The 14,415-nt window shown below is 45.9% G+C and overlaps 1 protein-coding gene across 1 annotated transcript in view; it reads left to right on the top strand.

The window, feature by feature from the left end:
• LOC119391857 (fatty acid synthase-like) overlaps window positions 1-14,415 on the top strand; it is an 88,351-nt gene that overhangs the window by 50,611 nt on the left and 23,325 nt on the right. Inside the window, exons 8-9 of the mRNA XM_049415424.1 lie at window positions 3,804-4,061; window positions 12,132-12,348. Of these exons, the coding sequence (XP_049271381.1) occupies window positions 3,804-4,061; window positions 12,132-12,348 (475 nt within the window). The remainder of the gene's footprint in view (window positions 1-3,803; window positions 4,062-12,131; window positions 12,349-14,415) is intronic.

Genomic DNA, 14,415 nt, shown 5'->3' with positions numbered 1-14,415 from the left:
GCTACTTCACTTCGTTCTCCCCAATCATACGCGAGAAGCACGACACCGTATTAAACTGCTTGCGCAAACGTAAACTGTCGAGGCACCCAATTGCTCCATGCCCCGTCCGTACTTTCGTGTCTACCTTCAACACACGCTTTGTTCCCCACGGGGCTTCCTGGCGTCTCAGCCCACAGGCTCCGAGCTAAACGGCACGTTGAGGAGCCAACCACGAAACAGCCGTAAACCCGCGCTCTGCTTCCGGAGACGATACGGCCATTCCAAGAAATGGGCATCCGCAGGATTTTTCCACCGCTGCCCCTCCTTGGCAGTCGAAGAAAGGGCGCGCGATAAGCCCCGTCCTTTGTGACACAGCACTGTCATGGAAGGTTTTCTGGGGCTGGTCCGCTCGTTCCGCTGCTTGTATGCCTAGGCAAAACTGACCTCAAGGACAAGGGCAGCAGTGGCACTAAGAAACACATCCAACGAGAGCCTTCGACGCACTGCGTCTCGCGCGCGCGAAAACGAAATCGGCTGAACGAAGCCCGCACGCGGGTGCGTGTTTTCACGAGAAGTATCGAGCGCAATGAAACAAATGAGACTCCAGGCATCGCTGCCGCGTCGCGTAAAACGCGAATGTGAACACGAATGTTCCTGCCTGCCGCGAACGTGCTTGCCGCGCTAGGCATTTCGCGCGCATTTTTGCCGCTACTGAGTACGTACCCATACGCATCATGAGACTAACGTGCGCCGAATGTGAGCATTTTGGTAGACTCAGTGCGGTGGAGGCTTTGGATGCAGCATTGTAGCAAACTCTATGGTAGGTGAAATGCAGCGTCCACGGTGATTCGATTCGGTGACGACGCAGTTACGTGATTTGCCTTTCACGTCCAGGTACATGTTAACAACTTCAGATACCGCAAGGGTTAAGTCATGATGATGGCCGTTTTTCGTCAGAATGAAGATGTGTCAGTAGGCGTCAACGTGGGTGCATCCACGTCCAACGATGCTATAGCTGCCAAACGCCATTAGATATTGTGCAAGCTCTTATACATCAATGTACAATAAACGATCAACTACCTTTGTGAAGACGCGGTTCACTTTCGTGTTACACCGATTCCTATGACAAAGGGATCAACCATGTTTTTTTGTTTTTCAAATTATTTCTGAGGTTACACGCGCTATTTTACTGACGCCAGTTTCATGACAGAAGTGACTTGAGTGTGTTCTTGGCACACCACGACAGAGAGCACTTTCGTGTTAAAAATACCTAAATGCACGTTTATTTTCAACACTCAGAGCAGCGTAACTGTTTCAGCGGGCTTTTGACATTAACCTTAGACATTGCTTAGACATGTAACTTAGACACTGCATCAAAATGTACTCTTTCAGTACATTTTCGACGTTGCCATTTAGTAATCTCCAACGAGCTTTCAACACTCGCATTCAAAACGCCTTTCCGAAATGTACCAGTTGCATCCCAAATTTATGTCGGTCAACGGTGGTTCACTGGAATGTAACCAGCCATTTCCAAGATTATTTCCAATGATGCCTCAACGATGCGTCGTAACTGTTGTGTCAGAAGAATTTACTGACAGTAGACAATTGCGTTTCAGTTTCTTTTGAAAGTTACTATAAGGGTCAACGCCCACATGGCGTCACGAACATTGAGAACCGGCAAAATTTTCGCCTATGTGGAGCTATGCGAAAGAATATATTAGCCAACTCAGCCTTGGGTTGCGACCTTTGATTTGTGAAACTGTTGGTTAGCGGAAGTGCACAGCCTTGAAATTTTCTAGTAAGCAAAATGAAGCGCGATAAATAACGAACCTTTCAAAAATGGAAGGGTGTTTATTAAAGTAGGCGTGGTAACAAAGCCTGAATCACTCATGCAAAGTGTTTGGTTAACGTTCTCGCATTACTCATTCCTATGAGCAATCGAAAACTTATCTGTACAAACTCAGCTTTTGATTGCGTAATTGACGTCCTAAGGAAGCATTCTTCATAGCTTGACACTACAGAAATATGAGTGCGTCAGGAAGTGTGCTGAGGTAGAATTAATCGGTTCTGGATCAATGTAGAGGGCTTGATTCCGGCAACGGTTACTGCATTTCTAGAAACAAATGCATGACCATTTGTGTCTATAAGTTCTGCTTTAAGTAGCACCTGGTTACCAGTATTGATTCGTATTCCTTGTTTTGACCATGGCTTATATTCATATTGTGAAGTTGTCATGAAATTGACGAAGGCAGGACGCTGTCTGTGAAGATGAAACGATTCATTGGGCGAACTTATGCCCAGTACAAGAAAGACTCAAAGTACAGGCAGCGCTCCCTGTACAATGACAACGGCGTGCGCGGACGTCGGGCGTCGGCTAATGTGCTCGTCTGTGAATTGCGTCGGTGTTTATGGATGCCTGATGTAACCTTGGAGGGGTATCGCTGTTGGAGGGGTATCGCTGTGTCCTGCGCGTAATCTTAACAGAACAGTCTGAAACAACAGTGAAGTTTCGAAACATTGCGGCGCTGCCTGCAACAAGCAGGGCTAACAGGTATCGGTGGGTGAAGCGCGATCACATTAAAATAATAATAATAATAATAATAATAATAATAATAATAATAATAATAATAATAATAATAATAAGCGCACGTGGCAATGGCCCCCTCTGAAAAAGCATAATTCCGATGCTTGAAACATAACATGGGAGCGAAATAAGAAGTGCATGCAAAAAGGAAGAACAATAAGAAATAAAAAACTGGGTTCCTCAGGCTCACTAATTTGTACAGCAGGCTCAAGGCACACGACATGGATGACTTCAGATTGTGCGCGTCGCCGCTAAGAGTTCGCAATTGCGTCCGAGATGACATCGTAGTTGAGAGTGCCGAGTCCTTGAAGCATTTTGTATGGCTCTAAGTATGACACTTAGTATGATACTAAGTATGATACTAAGTAGCTCTAAGTATGATACTTAATGGAGGGTATCTCAGTAACCTACGATTCGCTGATGACATTGCATTGATGAGTAACGCGGGAGACGAATTACAGCTCATGATTACTGAACTTGATACGGAAAGTAGAAGAGAGGTCTGAAAATTAATATGCATAAAACTAAAGTAATGTGGAACAATCTTGGCAGATAACAGCGCTTTGCGATAGGTGGCGAGACACTGGAAGTTGTAAAGGAGTACATCTACTTAGGACAGGTAGTAACCGCGGAGCCGAACCATGAGAGTGAAATAACTAGAAGAATAAGGATGGGTTGGGGCTGATTCGGCAAGTATTATCAAATCATGAATGGTAATCTACCACTATTCCTCAAGAGGTAGGTATATAAGAGCTGCATCTTACCGGTACTTACCTACGGAGCAGAAACCTGGAGACTTACAAAGAGGGTTCAACTTAAATTGAGGACGACGCAGCGAGCGATGGAAAGGCAAATGATAGGTGTAACCTTAAGAGACAGCAAGAGAGCAGAGTGGGTCAGGGAACAACTGGGGGCTAAGGACATCATAGCTGAAATCAAGAAGAAGAAATGGATATGGGCGGGCACGTAGCACGTCGGCAGGATAACCGGTGGTCATTAAGGGTAACTGACTGGATTCCAAGAGATGGCAAACACGTGAGGGGGAGACGGAAAATTAGGTGGGTAGATGAGATTAAGAAGTTTGTATCTAAACGTGGCAACATAGAGCACAGGACCGGGTTGATTGGCGGAACATGGGAGGGGCCTTTGCCCTGCAGTGGGCGTAGACAGGCTGATGATGATGATGATGATGAAGTATGACACTTTAGCTATAGACTTCTATTACTCCTATGGTTTGCAGTCGGTGTTGAGACGCTCCGTTGGCACTGAAGCGGCTTGCCTTGGCTTGATGAAGCGTGACGCGGACAACGTGGATTTCTTCCTCAACTCCTTGGGCCAGCTGCATTTGCTGGGCGTGAAGTTTGACCCATCTCTGCTGTACCCACCGCTGCCCCTGCCTGTGCCACGTGGCACCCCGAACATCGGGCATCTCGTCAGCTGGGATCATTCCCAGCAGTGGGCGGTCGTCAAATGGAACGATTTCCCTACCTCCGACAAGGTGATGCCTCTATTCGCTTATGATGAAGTAGCACTGCCAACAGCAACAGTGCCAGAATGTTTTCAGCTTACAATTATCATGAAACCATTTGTTATTATCACGTGAATGTGGCGGTTAGGAACGCAATATACACGCCGGGGAATATTTAACTCTTGATTTGGAGAACTCATTCCCAGCAAGAACACGCCAAGCACAAGCCAGCAACAGTCGCTGTATGTTGACAGCTGTCGTAGGTCGGCAATAAAACAAGTTTTTGTGTTTTGTGTTGTTTTCGGAACGATACCCGGGTGCCAAAGTCACTTTAGGGCCGCCGACAACGGCAGCCAAAAGAATTTCAAGCCTAAACGCATCGTCCCGATGGTCGAAACTGACCATGCTGGCAATGCATGGAAACAAATATAATAAAGGAAGTTAAAGTCCCGCCATTTGTCAGCGCGCATAATGAGGTCTATGGCACACTACGTAGACGATTTTGGGCAGTTCGCGGCGCAGCTGTGATTGCGTCATGCCATCAGGCACTACATCTTAAAAGTACCTTACGCTCGAAATATGGTCGCAAAAGTTGCTTGCTAAGATCACGTAAGCTTATTGGCGTTGACATTTCATATGACATCGTCGAATACTTCAGTCACGTTCGTAGATCCTTTGCTGCTTCTTGATAGGCAGGCGTGCGAGGTTTCGAGCTGCTTCGGCGCGTTGCGGATAAGCGTAGACGCGCAGATTTTCATCGTCAAAGCAAGCGCTAGCTTAGCATCAAGACTCTTCTTGGGGTTCCTTCCATAAAGCACTTCGAGCAGTGTCACCCGTTTCCTTCTTGCAGCGCAGTGTTCTAGGCGAAAGTTAGACACTAGAATAACGTCCCAATTCTTGTTCTCAAGTGTCAATGTACAGTCAGCATCAAAATTTAAGGACCATGAGACACAAGAAAACGCAAAATACTCCCGCTGCTTCGGCAGGAAGCCTTCAAATTTGGACTTCCGGCCTGTTCTAAAGCGCGCTAACAACATGTACTTTGCAGTTCTACCGAATACAGTAAAAATTGCTGGCAAATTCAAAGTTTTCTCAGACCTAGTGGTCTCTAAACTTTTGACGCTGACTGTACGTTTTCCATCTATCAGTGATAATTTTAATCCGGCTTTCTGTCAGGTTATTCACCTGCAGGTGGTAGGCGGTTGTCTTGCGATGAAATATTTAGGTGTATTGCATGATGGCTTGACCTCGATCCGCCGTTAATCTCGCCCTTTGGTCGGTAATGAGCACTCCTGGAGCACCGCGTCACAGCAGGATGTTCTCTGCAAGGAGTCTTGCTACCCGGCGGCCCTGCCATTGAGTAGGGCTTCCATTTCGGATTAATGGAGACAGTAGCCTGTACAACAATCCATTTATAAGCGGTTCTTAACGTCTGAAAAGGCTCCAGTAACACCACGCCAATATGCTGGGTAAGCTGGTTCGATCTTAAGAAACCCCGCTGATCTTGTCGGCGGTGCATCGCGTCGCTGATGGTCCCGGTAGGTTTTGACAGTTCAGGCGACATCAGCGTTAAGGTGCAGCCATTAGTAGAGCTAAATGCTCGGGAGTGTGTACGCCACAAGCCTATGTGACCAGCAGTGTTATCGTCATTCCGGGCCTGCAGAACTTATGAGTGCAGTGCGGAGTGCATGGCAGAATGGCGATTGGAGTGTTTTAGCATGTCCGGCATTCCGCTATAGACTGTTGTACGGGTGGGTGTCGGTGCCACCGTATTGGGTTGTGAACTTTTCCGTTTCGTACCTTGAGCGAAGAAACATGCAGTGCTATGGTTGGCGTATACACATGCTACCGGTTGGGTTGGTGCATACGACGTGTCCCGACTTTATATTTCACAGAGCGAAATAAAAGTAAGAAAATATTCGTTTAACAGCCCAAGGTGACGGCGCCCATATGTCTTACGTAAAACAGTCTAGGCGCAAAACGCTTTGCATATACCGGAGTACTGGGTGTCAGCTGATCATGCGCGCGACCGAAGAACATGGCCGGACCGCTGAAAGCGGTTGCCGTCCACCTCAAATCTGTCAAGTGACCGTCATGCACTCTGGTGCTCCTTAGCGGCGAAGCGATGCTTTGATTGAATGAGAAGCGTTTCTTAGCGAATCCAAGGCGCTTTGAGCGTTTCTATCTACGTATCTATCTATCTTGCCGCCTACATCTGGGTTCTCTCGGGATCGCCTCCTTAACATGGTGTAGACCGAAATTGGCATAGGAGGGTAAAATGATTTGACGAATATGACTGTCTGATTATGACATGCATAACGTGCAAATCATGTCACGTACGTCGTCAAACTCTTTCCTGCAGACTTGTGTAGAACATAGCCGTTTACCACGGGCCACGGTGTATGGGTATTCGCCACAGGGGACTGACAGCTTATATCGTAGTAGCAACTTTGAACTTTGAATCTAAGGGCGCGGTCGCGATCGTTTTTTGAATCTAAGGGCGCGGTCGCGATCGTTGGCACGCGTGCTATTCCGACAGCCATCACAGCGCGCGGCTCGTATACCATTTATTTGCTGCGCTCTCAACGCGAAATGACTATGCACTCACAGCGGCAAGAGAGTGTCAGCAACTCTCTTTGCGAGAGTAAACGCTTGTCCGATATTTCACTCCCTTTTCAGGAGTGCTGGAAACTCTCTGCTGCACAGAGTAGGCACACTCTGTCGACAGAGTTCTGGTACTCTGGCTGAACGAGAGTGAACAAGCTCCCTCGCCAGAGTAAAGTCACGCTTTTGAAATGAGGTACATACACTCTCGGCTGGAATTGCGCTACTCCCTCGCAGAGTTTTACAATGCTGGTTGGGCTAGAGTGCATGAACTCCCTCCAAGGGTAGAATCAATCTTGCTGCTAGGACTAACGTTTAAAAACAGGAAAAAAAGTTCGTACGTTTTCTACAATGTAACACTGAACCTGGCTGAAATGCCTCAAGCTTACCTCACACATACACAGAACTCACATCCGCACACTCATTCATACACAACACAGCAACACTGAACATATGCACTACTGGCGCTGCACACAACCACACACCCGGTAACCGGTATATATATCCATGATGTTTTGCCCCCCTTCCAGTCCGAGTGGCAACAGCTCTGCTGTGCGTATTTACACAGCAGATATACATGGAACACGTGTAAATATCTAATGATCTATTGCGATACTGTTGGCACATCGACCTTTTACTATAAACAGCATACTATTCAACACTATTTTCATTCGTAAATTCAAAATATCAGCTGGGGCTCTATGATATCGGCTCAATGCCGTACAGGCGCTCATGCCCAAGTCTGAGAGTTGTAGCCAAGCACTTACAAATAAACTTGCGACGATCTTTTACCAGGGGCTGGCTGGTCAATACTTTACGACGTTACGATCTGGCGTCCGATCGGACATGCGGTGCCGCGGCAGGCGCGGCACGTACGCCAGAAAAGCAACGCCGGTCAACCTAACCACAGTGCAAGCGCATCTCTGGCGATTCTCGCACTTTCGCTCAACCTCGGTTGCATTTTAATGTAACATTGAAAAGCTTTCGACGATAAAATGCGCATTCGTCAACCTTCGTCAGCCACTTGCGCCGAGACCGGTCGCACTCAATATGACCCGTACGACTCCCAGCGAAGGTAGGCCTAGCGCACCTACCGAGTCCGTGTGTACATGCTATCGGCGCTTCTGGGTTGAAGGATACGCAATTCCGACGTGTAAAAATGAGTGTATAGTAGAGTTTTAGTATCGGTTAACCTGAATGAACCATTTTTTCTTGCGTACGGTGTTCGTGCAAGAAGCGATGAGCATCGTTACGACGCCGCTTTCAGCAAACGCACCCCAGCAGCCATCGAAAGCCGCCGGGCGCACTCGCCGGCACTTCGCAGACACAGACTTGTCAATTACTACGCCTTGTTGAACTAACATGATGACATACTTTCTTGCACGTTCAACTTGGTGTTTGGAAATCGGTTATATATGTAGTTGCACCTATCGATTCAGATGCAAATCAGTACACTGACACGGGCGCTGTGCGGGTGTATCGTCGATAGCGCGAGAAAATACACGTTATTGAATGTCATTCGTGGTCGTCAGCTGTTTTGTGTGTTATGAAGACGCGAATTTTATTTGAAAAGGAATATCGCGTCTATCTTCAGTATGCGACCCGTAAAGATGAAGTCGAGCGGTGAGCTCTGTCTTGACTAGCCTTTTTACCGATAGAGTGCTGCGTTGGGGCGTGGCGTAGTGGTGGAGACCTCGGCTGAGAATGTGATCGGTGGCAGGTTCGATTCCTCCTGCCGGACGTTTTTTTTTTTTTTTTCACGGCTCTTTTTTTATTGCAATATTGCTTTAGTGTCTACCTTATTCCAGTGGCAATTACTTTGTGTCGTAAACTAAGTTGGCAATGCGTTAGAAGTTGCCGATGTTCGAAGCTTCGAAGCATGCCTCTGTTGGCGTTTCAGAAACTAAAGGTTTACGATCACAAACACTTTCTTTTGTTATTACAGAAAGCTATCTTACTAACTTGCACAATAAAGTGACATCTGTGGCGTCTACGCTCGGAGGATTATGGTTAAGAGACAGTTATATATCGCTGTGCGGCGTCGGCCAGAAGCTCGCGCTAGTTTGCACATCCACCTGCTTAGGAGGGAGTTCCCGACCCTGTTCACGCTACGTCGGGGCGGGAGTTCCGTGGATTGGGAACTCTGAGTAGCAGAGAGTTCGCGGTCTCTTTTACTCTACCTTCAAGGAAAGAGTAAGTTCCGCGGCTAACTCTCCACTACTCCCCCATGGCGTTAAAGAACTCTAGGCGAGAGTAATAGAGTCGCTCTACCCTCGCAGTACTCCCTCTACATCTGTGAGTGTGCGGAGCGCATCAGTCCCATGAGCTGCCCGCATTCTTTTACACCAACGTTTTGTAGTTAAGCGAGACCGAATACAAAACAGTTAGCTGCCAGCTTCACTTCGTATAACACTACCATTGGTTGCTATCGCATTCATTGCTTCGCCCTTACGATGAAACTGTGACTTTTTTGTAAGTGTAGTAGCTATGTGCACAACGTGGGTTTACCAGACACGGCGACAACACTGGTGTTTAAAAGGTAACTTATGGTGCGACGTAACGTCATCCCTCACGTTAGAGTACATACGTCAGTACTATCGAAACTAAGTGCACTTTACGGCGCAACCTTGTGAATATCTTACATAACCTTCGTTATTGTATTCCACCGGGGTCAAGCAATGCTTTAATATAGTTGGCTGAATCATAGGAATATAAATGTAATGTTTATTAGACTGCTATAAAAGTGGAGCCACAGACGTTAATCATATGACGCCTGTGTAGTAGGAGTACATATATAGTGTTTAGTTGCTTTCTTGTAAAAGTAGGTAGCCAGCACCACAAACACAATAGACGTTGCACCGATATTACGCGTGCATAGGCTGTTTTTCCAAACCTGTTTAGAGACCTGGCGTGGCTCTGTGGTAGAATACTTGATTGCCACGCAGAATGCTTGGGTTCGATTCCTGCTGGGATCATATTTTTTATTGTTTCCATTCGTTGGATCAACGCTGTCGATGTCGATGTCTGAAAAAGACTGTCAACGTGTTACCTTTACTTTCCTTTATTATTTAGCTAGTTTTTCGAGATTTAAACTTTTGCATAGTTTCGCTACGCTAACCTTTGGGTTTGTTGTGTTACCGCATGGAGCGTACAATGAAAAAGCCATTCAGACATTAAACAAAAACTTCACTCCCATCAAGACGAGTGTGTCAAAAGCAAAGGCTAGCGTAGCGATACTCTGCAAAAGTTTAAATCTCTAAAAACTAGCTAAAGAAATAAAGGAAAGTAAAGGTAACACGTTGACAGTCTTTTTCAATGCAAAAACGCACAAACCGGAAGTGCCGTTCAGGACGATATTAAGTGAGCGAGGCACCTGGCAACAAAATGTTAGTCAATTCCTTTTACGTACACTTACCAGCCTCCAGATAAAGGATCCCTTCTATACCCGAAATTCTGATGAGGTTGTAATGTTTCTTCAGGATAAAGAGTGCTCTGGCAAAGCCTTTTCTATTGATGCTGAAGACTTATTCTATTCCGTCCCCTATGCCCACCTCTTTAATACCGTGAGAGCGTGCATAGAAGAGAATGGTGTAATTCCCTATGAAAACAGCGCAGGTCTCACTGTAGAGAATTTTTAACCCTTTTAGACGTTTACCTCAAGAACACTTTTATCTCTTTTAATGAGCAACAATTTTTGCAAGACAAGGAAATTGACATCGGGTCGTACGTGGCGCCAATTTTATGCAACGTTTAACGTTTTTCTCGCTAACATTGACCGATGCCTTGAGCGGGTTCTACGCCATGAGGTTAAAAATGTTTTTAGATACATGGACGATTTTTTTATTATTTTAAGCGACAGTAGCACAGTGCCGTACCGAGACCAGGTGGACCTAGTGATCAACCTTTTTAAACAGCATGGAAAGGGCTTATCGTTCACGCGAGAGCTGCTCCAAAGTAACACGTTGCAGTTTTTAGATCTTAATTTGCGGTTTAATAAGAGTCACACATGTTGGATGTATTCCCCTGAGGCACGGAAGAATCTCTTACCCTATGACTCTGCCCACTCAAAGCTTATTAAGAGGGGCATCGCTATATCCTGCCTGGAATCGGCCTTTCGAAAGTCGTGTTCACATGTAGTAGAAGCGGCCTTTGTGAAACAATTGGAAAGACAATTGTCCGCGGGTTTCCCTGGACCGGTCTTGGTGGCGGTGGCTGAGGCCCTACTCCGAAAACTGAAGGGCAGCGCCAAGCGAAAAACAGCGGATGAGGGAGCACCGGGGAAGAAACCTGAAGTTGTGCCGTATGTGCAAAAGGTTTCGCACAACCTGATGAAGGTTGCCAATAGGCATGGGGTCCCGCTTGTTTTTTCGACACCTAACAAGCTTGCACAGCTGTGTCCTCGCACAACAAAGGTGGGCTGCAAGAAGAAAGGGTGCTCAATGAAGCATGCCTCGACCTTTGTGAAATGCGTGCAAGGAGTGGTCTATGACATACCGCTGTCTTGCGGTAAGTCGTACATAGGGCAAACAGGCCGATGCCTTACTGACCGGTTGAGGGAGTATGCGCAAAATGTAAAGAAAGTAGATGGGGCCCATCCCTCGTCCCACTGCCGAAAATGCATGTGTGAGCCGATATTTCGAGAGGCTAAGATTCTAGGAAGAAGCTGGAACAAATCAGCCCGCGAGCTCTGGGAGGCGTATCATATAAAGAAAAAAGGTACTGACTGTGTTAGCAACACATATATCTGCTTGTATAGAAATGAGATTATGCTTTTTGACGCCACATGTCTGTAGACTGATAAGTGGTGACGTCTTGTTACGCGTTCGTCACGTCTGCGCACCATGTGTGGTATTTATTCCATTGCAACCCTTGCAATAAACCAGTTGTTAGTAGCGCCTGTCCTGTCTATCACATGTGTCTGTATTTTTTAGCGCTAAACCAGCGATGTTAAGTACTCACCAACTCGGCCAACAACAAGTTCCTATTAAATGCACTGTTGTTCATATTATATCGTGCTCACCTAGTGTTTTTGCTCTGCTGAATTTGTCAGTTCCTATTACAGCAAATAATCAACTTGTTTGTGTTCAAATGGTCATATACAAAATGCGCCTACTTTTGACCTTTGCAAATACTCTCATCATCGTGAGGCACACCGGCTGTAGTGCGCTCTGTCTAAACTTCAACAATTTCTGACTCTGTGTTCGTTAGAACTGCGGCATCTTGAGTTACAGTCAGATGTGCATATGTAGCCGAAGAGCGCGATCAAGCTTCCAAAAATTCACTACAACGATTATTCACGGGCTCAATGTGGAAAAACAATTGTATGATATGTCAGCTTTACGTGCGAACAATAATCACTTAGAGACATTAAACTCCACCTTAGGAAAATAAATTCACAAAGTAAAACAGCCGCATATTTTGTTCAAATCTAAGCGCATATAATTGTGCCAATTCCTAAATATCGTTAGGAAACACGTTTAGGCATTTTGTGTACAGCTCTCGGAGGAAGTCGTCGAGATTGATCTCGATGATCTCGAAGGAGATGCGTACTTGGCTGGACATCAACTTCATGGACGCGTTGTGCTTCCGGCGACCGGCTGCATAGTGATGGCCTGGAAGTCCTTGGCAAAGCGCTTGGGGAAGCCATTTGAAGAACTTTCGGTAGTACTAGAGGATCTGGAATTTCACCGTGTAGTCATCCTGCCTAAGACGGGTGAGTCCTGAATGACTTCTGTTTGAGGGCAACGGCGAGTCGCGAGAAGTGTAAGTTATACGAAAGGAAACGAGTGATAAGTCATCGTGGGGCCGGTAATTGTCAAGGAAATAAAAACCAGAATTCTTCCATTAGCAATTACGGCAAAAATTTCCAGACTCGCACTCACAGTTCCTTACAGTTCTATGTTTTCTAGTAACAGTTGACTGTCTGGTTGGTGCATTATTAACAGCGAGCACGCCACACATGTCTGTCAGAAGGAAAGATAACTGAAGAAAACACAGTTGTGTTGGCATGCGTAGCAACGACGACAATGGTAAAACTTTGAGAGCAAAGCTGATATTGCAAGAATACTAAACGTGTATATTACCACGCCCGCTTCTTGTTTTATTTTTTATGTAATCGGGTTTGACCCGCAAGGACGGTTAGCCACGCTTGACGCTGGCGGAGCCGCAGTGCTCGAGAAGCTTCGTGATTGTAGTAGATCATTTGGTAACATTGCGCGCAGGGCGCGTATAGTCAAAATTATTCCAGAGCTTTCGCGACCACAAGTGATGAGGCTGGAAATTTCGATGCGTGATGTATAAAAGACGGCGCGTCCCAGCCATGATCATGTTTTATTGAAGGCCGACGCTACCGTTCGCCGCTATCAGTGTACAGTGTCTTTGCTGTAGTTTGACTTTCCTTTTCCCGGCCACAAGTTCGGCCAAATAAAGAGTTTCATCTTGGACACGTCGACTGCTACCTTCGTCGACGTCAGGACCACGTGATAATATCGTTTAACCAGTTAACTGAGCGGCCTTCCTATGGCGTCTCACAGTGTGGCCTCAAAATGTTCAGTAGAGCTGTGCTGGTTCTGTTTTTCACGCAGTATGACCATTGGGCCTTTAGTTCTAAGAGTTTACAATATCTGCTATCTGATATTGGCATTACCGTTGTAACAAGGTTCCTCAAGAAGTAGCACTTCAAGCAGTGCCGTTGAAGAATGCATCATTTTTTTCGTGGCAGTGAATCTCCAAATCTATCGGGGGCAAAGTGTTGATTTCTTTTTGAACTTTAATGTTATACCTTGAGTCACGGTCACTCATGTTCAACGGACACGCGTATTTACAGTGAGAAGGGGCCCTGTATAGGCTTAGGTTTAGCTCCATACCTGTAGGACATTTTTCCTGCTAGACAAGACACAATCTTCTAGATAGATCTGAAACGCTTTGGGGATGTTAGCTGTAACCATTATGGAGGTAGTTTTGAAAAATTTGTTTTCCGTTATACATGCTCACAGAAGTGAATGAAACAGAATGTGTGTAAACTTTGACATGTGCACACCAAGGTCAGGATGATACGGCTGAAACGCCATATCATGGCAGCCGGCAATTTTTAGGCATAAAGTGTTTCTTCAGTGCATGTCACACTTCTTGGGAATACAAAAGGAGCAACAGCTTGCTGTAATACGAATCAGGACATTATAAGCCACTGAAAAGAGCAATTGCCAGCTCAGTCAAGAACCAAGCTATCAGGATGTCGGTCATCATGGAATCAAAGGTAGTTTGCAGCGGCAAATCAGAAAACTTACGAACAGTGGTTATCATAACACACTTGTAAAGGCAATCACCAAAAAAAGTTTCTGATGCTTAAGGAGCAAAGCTAAACCAGCTACAAAGGACGGTGGACACATTATGAATGTATTAAGACACATTTTATGCATGGAATCACACATGACCTCAGTAATGTTGATGAACGGCGTGCAAGAAAAGGGCTTTTTTCCAGCTAATCTGAAAGTTATAGATGATGTGCGAAAAGTAAATAGCCACAGAGAAAACTCTGCCCAAGACAGATGAAAACTATATCACGCCAATATATATCTACGTTGTCGACAAAGAAGCTTGTCGGCAACATTGGTTACAAGATCCCGTTACGTGTGGAAATTGCGCGTAGGGCAGGAAAGCCGATGTATTATTGTTAAGACAACATATGCATGCGACAGAGATGTTCCCGTCACCAAGAAATTTGGCATTGCAAGGTGCGCGGTGCGGCTGCCAGCCTATTTTCCACGAAATTGAGGCTTCC

Source organism: Rhipicephalus sanguineus, chromosome 4, assembly GCF_013339695.2.
Source record: "Rhipicephalus sanguineus isolate Rsan-2018 chromosome 4, BIME_Rsan_1.4, whole genome shotgun sequence".
NCBI lineage: Eukaryota > Metazoa > Arthropoda > Arachnida > Ixodida > Ixodidae > Rhipicephalus > Rhipicephalus sanguineus.
The sequence above is the reverse complement of the archived record's forward strand: the minus strand, read 5'-3'. Positions and strand labels throughout refer to the sequence as shown.